This window comes from Salvelinus alpinus, chromosome 7 (genome assembly GCF_045679555.1).
Source record: "Salvelinus alpinus chromosome 7, SLU_Salpinus.1, whole genome shotgun sequence".
Taxonomy (NCBI): domain Eukaryota; kingdom Metazoa; phylum Chordata; class Actinopteri; order Salmoniformes; family Salmonidae; genus Salvelinus; species Salvelinus alpinus.
The window spans coordinates 14129288-14140852 of NC_092092.1; the positions used below are offsets into that span (position 1 = coordinate 14129288).

The 11565-nt window shown below is 44.0% G+C and overlaps 1 protein-coding gene across 1 annotated transcript in view; it reads right to left on the minus strand.

Annotated features, from left to right (window-relative positions):
• Positions 1–4378: 4378 nt before the first annotated feature.
• LOC139580500 (cofilin-2-like) overlaps positions 4379–11565 on the minus strand; it is a 21851-nt gene continuing 14664 nt past the window's right edge. The window contains exon 5 of the mRNA XM_071409250.1: positions 4379–5151. Within this exon, the coding sequence (XP_071265351.1) occupies positions 5036–5151 (116 nt within the window). The 3' untranslated portion in view covers positions 4379–5035. The remainder of the gene's footprint in view (positions 5152–11565) is intronic.

An 11565-nucleotide genomic window follows, 5' to 3' on the forward strand; every position in this document is an offset into this window, starting at 1 on the left:
TCTCTGTGTATTGCTTGTAATATGTTACGCTGTGTGGCAAAGGGTTTTCATGTCTGGTATAGACATAAGGTTGATGCTATTATGAATAGGAATTCCAGACATTTTGGAAGAAGGAAATTCACAATTTCTTTTTTTACACAATTATGTAAACACTGGTTTTAATAGATTTTAATAGAATATATTGATAACTTACTTCAAGTGGTACCATAGAAAAAGACAAACGTTTAACATATACATGTATCGTCTACATTTTTATAAAATTGGAAGTAATACAGTGAGCTCCAAAAAGTATTGGGACAGTGCATGTTTTATTTGTTTGTTTTGGCTCTGTATTCCAGCACTTTGGATTTGAAATGGTACAATGACTATGAGGTTAAAATGCAGAGTGTCAGCTTTAATTTGAGGGTATTTCTATCCATATCGGATGAACAATTTAGAAATTACAGCACTTTTTGTACATAGTTCCCCCATTTTAGGGGACCAATAGTTTTGGAACAAATTCACTTGTGTGTATTAAAGTAAAACAAGTAAAATATTGGGTCCCATATTCATAGCACACAATGATTACATTAATAATTTTAATATGACTCTTGAAATATTGTATTTTCACTGTGTTTCAAATATGTAACTCACCCCTTGGATTCGGTCTTATGAAGCAAAATGGTGAAATGGTGTTTTTTACGTTGGATAAAAGTAGAGACTCAGAGTTACAAAATGGTTTATCATACACTACAGTTGAGGAACAATGGGGAAGTAATTCTGCTTTCACTTTTGAGAAAATGGCCTTTGAATGTTTTGGTATCTAGTGAAGAGCTCTTCTTTGTTTAAACCCATTCAGCATCGTTCAAACCTTCTTAAGCTTTAGCCCCACCCATCTCGTTTCGCTCTCGGAGGAGCTCACACTTGACGCTCTGGCCGATGATTTGTTTACCTCTGGATAACATGAAAATAACCTAACCAGCTCTGCTGGCAACAATTTCATTACGCTTTTTTTCAGACGTTTACTGACACCGGCCATATTCACTGGGTGTTATACACACGTTACGTAACGTTAGCTAACGAGCCAGCCAGCCAACGTTAGCTAGTTAAACAACAATGAACACAGTGCCAAATCATGTCGTTACTACCCTGCATGAATACGGCTCTGGGTTACGAATAATAACGTCAACTAGGGAGCCAGCCAGCCAACGTTAGCTAGCTAGCTAACAGTACACTTGAAATGCTTGAAATGAAAGCACTTTGTCAAAATTAGAAATATTCATGTATTCATGTCTCAAATATTCATGAAATTTTAAATATTCATGTATTCATGTCTCAAATATTCCCTAATTTATGGATTTTCAAATGACTGGGAATACAGATATGCATCTGTTGGTTACAGATACATGAAGGAAAAAAGTAGGGGTGTGGATCAGAAAACCAGTCAGTATCTGGTGTGATCACCATTTGCCTAATGCAGCCCGACACATCTCCTTCACATAGAGTTGATCAGGCTGTTGATTGTGGCCTGTGGAATGTTGTCCTACTCCTCTTCAATGGCTGTGCGAAGTTGCTGGATATTGGAACTGGAACACGCTGTTGTACATGTTGATCCAGAGCATCCCAAACATGCTCAATGGGTGACATGTCTGGTGAGTATGCAGGCCATGGAAGAACTGGGACATTTTCAGCTTCCAGGAGTTGTGTACAGATCTTGCGACATGGGGCCGTGTATTATCATGCTGAAACATGAGGTGATGGCGGTGGATGAATGGCAGGACAATGGGTCTAAGGATCTCGTCACGGTATCTCTGTGCATTCAAATTGCCATCGATGAAATGCAATTGTGTTGTTGTCCGTAGCTTAACCCCACCGCCACCAGGGGGCACTCTGTCTTCAACGTTGACATCAGCAAACCGCTTGCCCACACGACGCCATACACACTGTCTGCGGTTGTGAGGCTGGTTGGACGTGCTGCCAAATTATTTAAAACTACGTTGGCCTCCAACGAAATTACCATTAAATTCTCTGGCAACAGCGCTGGTGGACATTCTTGCAGTCAGCGTGCCAATTGCACTCTCCCTCAAAACTTGAGACATCTGTGGCATTGTGTTGTGTGACAAAACGGCACATTTTAGAGTGAGCTTTTATTGTCCCCAGCACAAGGTAATGATCATGCTGTTTAATCAGCTTCTTAATATGCCACACCTGTCAGGTGGATGGATTATCTTGGCGAAGCAGAAATGCTCAATAACGTGCTTCTACACCTGCATTGCTTGCTGTTTGGGGTTTTAGGCTGGGTTTCTGTACAGCACTTTGAGATATCAGCTGATGTAAGAAGGGTTTTATAAATACATTTGATTTGATTTTGGATGTAAACAAATATTTGAGCACAATTTCAGAGAAATAAGCTTTTTGAGCATATGGAAAATTTCTGGGATTTATTTTATTTATTTCTGGACGTTCTTTTATTTCAGCTCATGATACATGGGACCAACACTTTACATGTTGCGTTTATATTTTAGTTCAGGGTAGCTAGCTAGTGAGGCTTTCATTTATTACCCAATTCATTTGGTAAAGTTGAGTTTTCCAACACGTGCAGTCGTTGCTATCTACTCATGCCTGCGGCACGAGTTAGCTAAACAGGCGGCTCTGTAGATGACATGATGATCCCATCTTTCACCTATGGTGCCTTCAAGACAACTGGGAACTCGGAAATAACCGAGGTCAAATCATGACATCGGTGATCTTCAGGTCTAAAAGTCGGAGCTCTAGAAAGAGTTGGATGAATTGGTTCCAGCCGATTTTTTTCCAGTCGGAAGGCATGGAAGTCGGAGATTTCCCAGTTCCCATTTTGTTTTGAACACGGCACTAGTCTGTAGCGCATCTGTGTGAGGTCACACACTCAAAAAGGCTCAACTAATCACCCTACGGGCTTGAATGTCAAGACTCATGAATATTCATGAAATTATCCCCCTCCCCGCCTTCCAACGGAAGGACTTTAAGCTTTCAGGGACGATGAACGTTTTAGCTTTCAGTTTATTCCAAAATCTATAGGACAAGTAGTGTAAATCTAACATAGGCAGGACCCACTAATTTCATTCATACTGACAAACAGGAAATGCCACATTATCCCTGTCAACAGTTGGATAACTGCAGAGCACCCTGCCTCAGTCAGGATGTTCGTTTTCTAGCTCACAAACTACATTCCTTTATTGTGATGATCATTCTTGTCTCTCTCACTTTTGTCACACATGATCTATTCAGCTCTCGTGTGTGTCCTGTTCCCAGAGATCAACCAAGCTGATTAAACTCTCTCTCACAGGTGAGTGAGAGTTAAACACACACTACAGATGCATTGTCTCTCACTTTGTCTCACAAAAGTCCTGCAGTTTGATCTAGCCCCGTCGTCACTATTTAGACATTAAGATCACATACTGTATGCATTTATTTGCCTGTTGTCTTTGTGGGTTTTGTCTTACACAGCCTTGTCAGGGCGGCAGGTAGCCTTGCGGTTGAAAGCATTGGGCCAGTAACCGAAAGGTTACTGGTTCAAATCCCAGAGCAGACTAGGTGAAAACTTTGTCGATGTGCCCTTGAGCAAGGCACTTAAATCCTAGTTCCTCCTGTAAATTGCTCTGGCTAATTGACTTAAATGTAATGTAAATGTCTCGCTACATTGGTGAACAGGGTGGGATCCTTTAGATATACCTATGGGTCCCGGGCACAGAAATTCTCCTAGAGAGATGAGTTCTATAACAGTCTACATCAGAGGCCCAGGCTTTTGACATAGACAGTAAAGCTCTCATTTCTGGACTACAACATTGTAAGATTGGTATATATTTCAAATATTACTTTAGACACCTTTTCTATTTGCCACCGTACTCATTAAATGGTGAAACACTATTCGGGATGGTGTTCTTTGTTCGTATCTACAGTGCCTTAGGAAAGTATTCAGACCCCTTGACTTTTTCCACATTTTGTTACGTTACAGCCTTCTAAAATTGATTAAATATTATTTTTTTCAATTTACACACAATACAAGAGATTTTCTTCACCAGGTTACACATCTTAAAAGGCACTGAATTGGTGTCACGACCCATGCCATGTCAACAAGATGAGGTCCGGTGTCATACTTACAATAGCTTGATGAGTAGTTATTATTTTCTTGTTTACGTGAGCCGTTTACCCACAGAAATACTACACGTTGTTAATCTTTCACTTAAACGTAGGGGGAGATATTGTTTTTACTGAAAACAAACAAAAAAATGATCAACTAGCCGATGGGGCCACAACAGACCAGGCTCAACTTGCCCAACTGTTCTGTTGACACGTAATGTCAATCTCTGTGGTAACAAATGGAATACTGATATCTCAGACACACAGACAGACAATCCAGGGCAATATACTGGAAATCCAGTTTCTCTTTATTATAAACTGGTGGACCTTCTGCCATCGACATTCTGTGGAGGTATCTTCCTTTTTTAACAATATATTTTGTGACATTTTCCAAATTCAAACAAAACATCAGCAAACACGGAAGGTGTGACATCAACGGTATGCTTAAAATCACATGATTGTTCTGGAACAGAGTCAATAGACAATAAAAGCACATTCAAGGATGATACTAGGATCCCAAGCTACAGGAAATACATGTGAATTTGTATAAATCGTGGAGCAGTGATGTCTGGAAAAAAGTAAATGTATCAACTACATGAGTAACTATTTCATTGACCAAGGCATGTGACTACAAAGACCAAATCAACTACCATACTGTGTCGTTGGACAGTTCAGTTGGAGACACCGACAGTGGGCTGCTTTTGCATCTGGGTTTTGAACAGACCTGGGTTCAAGAACTATTTTAAATAATTCTAAATACTTTTGCTGTGCTTGATTGAGCTTGCCTGTTGCAATCAGTAGAAAAATCACTAAATGTTCAAAAACCTGCCCACCTAGCACTCTTAAGCAAACGCTGAAAGAATCTGAAGGATTTCGAATAGTATTTGAACCCAAGTCTGGTTTCGATTCCATGTTGTACGGCGGCATCAGGAGTCAGTTAGACCTCTTTCCCCTCCAGTTTTTTAACGACTCCTCTCCCTCCCAGTTTATCGATGAACACAGAGCTGTCTTTGGCGTCTGACATGTCGTTCACCTGCCACTCAAACTTCAGACCTGTGAAACACACGAGAACACAGCCAGTCAGTCATTTCTCTTTTTTTTTTAAAGGAATGGTGCAGTCTCACTCACATATTTTAGTTAGTTTATTGGAGCTGGGGGGAAAAAAAGAGTAGAGTGCTGAAATAGTCAGGTTTCAATCCCATGCTGCAGTTCTGGACCTGGTGTAGCACGCTAGACCAGCCTAGGTCACTAGTCTACAACTTCTGTCATTCATCAGGCTCGTGAGCGCTAGAATCCGCAGTTGAAACAATAACAAAGTGGACACCCCGTCTCTGTTTTGGTAAAAAGCTGATGGATGGGCCTGGAGAAATGCAACCACTCAAATTCATAGACAGCATCAGATACATGGTCTACACATACTGAGACAGAGGTGCTGTTTCACTGTCCAGACAGCATCAGATACATGGTCAACACATACTGAGACAGAGAGGTGCTGTTTCCCTGTCCAGACAGCATCAGATACATGGTCTACACATACTGAGACAGAGAGGTGCTGTTTCACTGTCCAGACAGCATCAGATACATGGTCTACACATACTGAGACAGAGAGGAGCTGTTTCACTGTCCAGCCAGCATCAGATACATGGTCTACACATACTGAGAGAGAGAGGTGCTGTTTCCCTGTCCAGACAGCATCAGATACATGGTCTACACATACTGAGAGAGAGAGGTGCTGTTTCCCTGTCCAGACAGCATCAGATACATGGTCTACACATACTGAGAGAGAGAGGTGCTGTTTCCCTGTCCAGACAGCATCAGATACATGGTCTACACATACTGAGAGAGAGAGGTGCTGTTTCCCTGTCCAGACAGCATCAGATACATGGTATACACATACTGAGAGAGAGAGAGGTGCTGTTTCCCTGTCCAGACAGCATCAGATACATGGTCTACACATACTGAGAGAGAGAGGTGCTGTTTCCCTGTCCAGACAGCATCAGATACATGGTCTACACATACTGAGACAGAGAGGAGCTGTTTCACTGTCCAGCCAGCATCAGATACATGGTCTACACATACTGAGAGAGAGAGGTGCTGTTTCCCTGTCCAGACAGCATCAGATACATGGTCTACACATACTGAGAGAGAGAGGTGCTGTTTCCCTGTCCAGACAGCATCAGATACATGGTCTACACATACGGAGACAGAGAGGTGCTGTTTCACTGTCCAGCCAGCATCAGATACATGGTCTACACATACTGAGAGAGAGAGGTGCTGTTTCCCTGTCCAGACAGCATCAGATACATGGTCTACACATACGGAGACAGAGAGGTGCTGTTTCGCTGTCCAGACAGCATCAGATACATGGTCTACACATACGGAGACAGAGAGGTGCTGTTTCGCTGTCCAGACAGCATCAGATACATGGTCTACACATACGGAGACAGAGAGGTGCTGTTTCCCTGTCCAGACAGCATCAGATACATGGTCTACACATATTGAGACAGAGAGGTGCTGTTTCGCTGTCCAGACAGCATCAGATAGATGGTCTACACATACGGAGACAGAGAGGTGCTGTTTCACTGTCCAGACAGCATCAGATACATAGTCTACACATACGGAGACAGAGAGGTGCTGTTTCACTGTCCAGACAGCATCAGATACATGGTCTACACATACTGAGAGAGAGAGGTGCTGTTTCACTGTCCAGACAGCATCAGATACATGGTCTACACATACTGAGAGAGAGAGGTGCTGTTTCCCTGTCCAGACAGCATCAGATACATGGTCTACACATACTGAGAGAGAGAGGTGCTGTTTCCCTGTCCAGACAGCATCAGATACATGGTCTACACATACTGAGAGAGAGAGGTGCTGTTTCCCTGTCCAGACAGCATCAGATACATGGTATACACATACTGAGAGAGAGAGGTGCTGTTTCCCTGTCCAGACAGCATCAGATACATGGTCTACACATACTGAGAGAGAGAGGTGCTGTTTCCCTGTCCAGACAGCATCAGATACATGGTCTACACATACTGAGACAGAGAGGAGCTGTTTCACTGTCCAGCCAGCATCAGATACATGGTCTACACATACTGAGAGAGAGAGGTGCTGTTTCCCTGTCCAGACAGCATCAGATACATGGTCTACACATACTGAGAGAGAGAGGTGCTGTTTCCCTGTCCAGACAGCATCAGATACATGGTCTACACATACTGAGACAGAGAGGTGCTGTTTCACTGTCCAGCCAGCATCAGATACATGGTCTACACATACTGAGAGAGAGAGGTGCTGTTTCCCTGTCCAGACAGCATCAGATACATGGTCTACACATACTGAGAGAGAGAGGTGCTGTTTCCCTGTCCAGACAGCATCAGATACATGGTCTACACATACGGAGACAGAGAGGTGCTGTTTCGCTGTCCAGACAGCATCAGATACATGGTCTACACATACGGAGACAGAGAGGTGCTGTTTCACTGTCCAGACAGCATCAGATACATGGTCTACACATACGGAGACAGAGAGGTGCTGTTTCACTGTCCAGACAGCATCAGATACATGGTCTACACATACGGAGACAGAGAGGTGCTGTTTCCCTGTCCAGACAGCATCAGATACATGGTCTACACATATTGAGACAGAGAGGTGCTGTTTCCCTGTCCAGACAGCATCAGATACATGGTCTACACATACTGAGAGAGAGAGGTGCTGTTTCCCTGTCCAGCCAGCATCAGATACATGGTCTACACATACTGAGACAGAGAGGTGCTGTTTCACTGTCCAGCCAGCATCAGATACATGGTCTACACATACTGAGAGAGAGAGGTGCTGTTTCCCTGTCCAGACAGCATCAGATACATGGTCTACACATACGGAGACAGAGAGGTGCTGTTTCCCTGTCCAGACAGCATCAGATACATGGTCTACACATACTGAGACAGAGAGGAGCTGTTTCACTGTCCAGCCAGCATCAGATACATGGTCTACACATACTGAGAGAGAGAGGTGCTGTTTCCCTGTCCAGACAGCATCAGATACATGGTCTACACATACTGAGACAGAGAGGTGCTGTTTCCCTGTCCAGACAGCATCAGATACATGGTCTACACATACTGAGACAGAGAGGTGCTGTTTCACTGTCCAGACAGCATCAGATAGATGGTCTACACATACGGAGACAGAGAGGTGCTGTTTCACTGTCCAGACAGCATCAGATACATGGTCTACACATACGGAGACAGAGAGGTGCTGTTTCACTGTCCAGACAGCATCAGATACATGGTCTACACATACGGAGACAGAGAGGTGCTGTTTCACTGTCCAGACAGCATCAGATACATGGTCTACACATACGGAGACAGAGAGGTGCTGTTTCCCTGTCCAGACAGCATCAGATAGATGGTCTACACATACTGAGACAGAGAGGTGCTGTTTCACTGTCCAGACAGCATCAGATACATGGTCTACACATACTGAGACAGAGAGGTGCTGTTTCCCTGTCCAGACAGCATCAGATACATGGTCTACACATACTGAGACAGAGAGGTGCTGTTTCACTGTCCAGCCAGCATCAGATACATGGTCTACACATACTGAGACAGAGGAGGTGCTGTTTCACTGTCCAGACAGCATCAGATACATGGTCTACACATACTGAGACAGAGAGGTGCTGTTTCCCTGTCCAGACAGCATCAGATAGATGGTCTACACATACTGAGACAGAGGAATGCTGTTTCACTGTCCAGACAGCATCAGATACATGGTCTACACATACTGAGACAGAGAGGTGCTGTTTCCCTGTCCAGACAGCATCAGATACATGGTCGACACATACTGAGACAGAGGAATGCTGTTTCACTGTCCAGACAGCATCAGATAGATGGTCTACACATACTGAGACAGAGGAATGCTGTTTCACTGTCCAGACAGCATCAGATACATGGTCTACACATACTGAGACAGAGAGGTGCTGTTTCCCTGTCCAGACAGCATCAGATACATGGTCGACACATACTGAGACAGAGGAAGTGCTGTTTCACTGTCCAGACAGCATCAGATACATGGTCTACACATACGGAGACAGAGAGGTGCTGTTTCGCCTGTCCAGACAGCATCAGATACATGGTCGACACATACTGAGACAGAGGAATGCTGTTTCACTGTCCATACAGCATCAGATACATGGTCTACACATACGGAGACAGAGAGGTGCTGTTTCACTGTCCAGACAGCATCAGATACATGGTCTACACATACTGAGACAGCATCAGATACATGGTCCACACATACTGAGACAGAGGAATGCTGTTTCACAGAGGAATGCTGTTTCACTGTCCAGACAGCATCAGATACATGGTCTACACATACTGAGACAGAGAGGTGCTGTTTCCCTGTCCAGACAGCATCAGATACATGGTCGACACATACTGAGACAGAGGAATGCTGTTTCACTGTCCAGACAGCATCAGATACATGGTCTACACATACTGAGACAGAGAGGTGCTGTTCCCCTGTCCAGACAGCATCAGATACATGGTCTACACATACTGAGAGAGAGAGGATGCTGTTTTCGCGCTCGGATGCTTTCTCTGGTGAAATGGATTCAGCCTCTAGTGAATTGAATGAAAATGATGAAACACGGATTTAAGTGAGTTCCTTTTTTTATTGTAAAATATTTTGGGGAAGCCTGGTTTCCCTTGGCATCCATGAATACACACTACTTTGTAGACCGAATGTCATTCCACTGATGGTGTTTTAATAGATGTCCCTTTCTATTCAAATGGCAGGTAAACAGTGTTCGGCGGCTGGACTTATTTAGGAGTAGACGAAGGTTACCTACTTCACCTGCTTTCTGAAGTGATTTGTTTGACAATCAGATGAAAACATGACGAGTGGTTTGTGTTCATGACACAGTCAAAGATAAGATACAGTAAATTAGGCTAGATGTCCTTACCATATAAAGCCCATCAAAATGGTGCAAGCGTGTGTGAAACATAGAGATGCTCATATGTCACGGGATAATTCTGCACTTTCAAGCGAATTTACTGCTGTACATTAATATCCTTATAAAAAATCCTGACCTTGAATGTAAACACTAACAATACTTTTGGAATTGGTTTATGATTAATTTGGACAGGGAAATGTACCAAACATAAGATGAAGCATTAAATGTGTTGAACCTTCATAATTATATTGAAACAAATCCTCCTTGTATCGATTTAAAATTCCTAATTTTATGGCCCCCCTAAACTGGGTCTGTGCCCCGCCCACCTCATTCGCCCGGGCCACCTCATTCGCACCGGCCACCTCATTCGCACCGGCCACCTCATTCGCCCCGGCCACCTCATTCGCCCCGGCCACCTCATTCGCCCCGGCCACCTCATTCGCCCCGGCCACCTCATTCGCCCCGGCCACCTCATTCGCCCCGGCCACCTCATTCGCACCGGCCACCTCATTCGCACCGGCCACCTCATTCGCACCGGCCACCTCATTCGCACCGGCCACCTCATTCGCACCGGCCTCCTCATTCGCACCGGCCTCCTCATTCGCCCCGGCCACCTCATTCGCCCCGGCCACCTCATTCACCCCGGCCACCTCATTCACCCCGGCCACCTCATTCCCCCAGGCCACCTCATTCACCCCGGCCACCTCATTCACCCCGGCCACCTCATTCACCCCGGCCACCTCATTCACCCCGGCCACCTCATTCCCCCAGGCCACCTCATTCCCCCTGGCCTCCTCATTCAACACACTACTGGGTACGACAGTTGAACTCAGTTATATTGTTCAAGGGTCAATAGGTATGACCTCGTACCCCTGCACATGGACTCGTACTGGTACCCTATTTATATAGCCAAGTTATTATCTACTAGGTACTGGTACCCCATTTATATAGCCAAGTTATTATCTACTAGGTACTGGTACCCCATTTATATAGACAAGTTATTATCTACTAGGTACTGGTACCCCATTTATATAGCCAAGTTATTATCTACTAGGTACTGGTACCCCATTTATATAGCCAAGTTATTATCTACTAGGTACTGGTACCCCATTTATATAGACAAGTTATTATCTACTAGGTACTGGTACCCCATTTATATAGCCAAGTTATTATCTACTAGGTACTGGTACCCCATTTATATAGCCAAGTTATTATCTACTAGGTACTGGTACCCCATTTATATAGCCAAGTTATTATCTACTAGGTACTGGTACCCCATTTATATAGCCAAGTTATTATCTACTAGGTACTGGTACCCCATTTATATAGACAAGTTATTATCTACTAGGTACTGGTACCCCATTTATATAGACAAGTTATTATCTACTAGGTACTGGTACCCCATTTATATAGACAAGTTATTATCTACTAGGTACTGGTACCCCATTTATATAGACAAGTTATTATCTACTAGGTACTGGTACCCAGTGTATATAGACAAGTTATTATCTACTAGG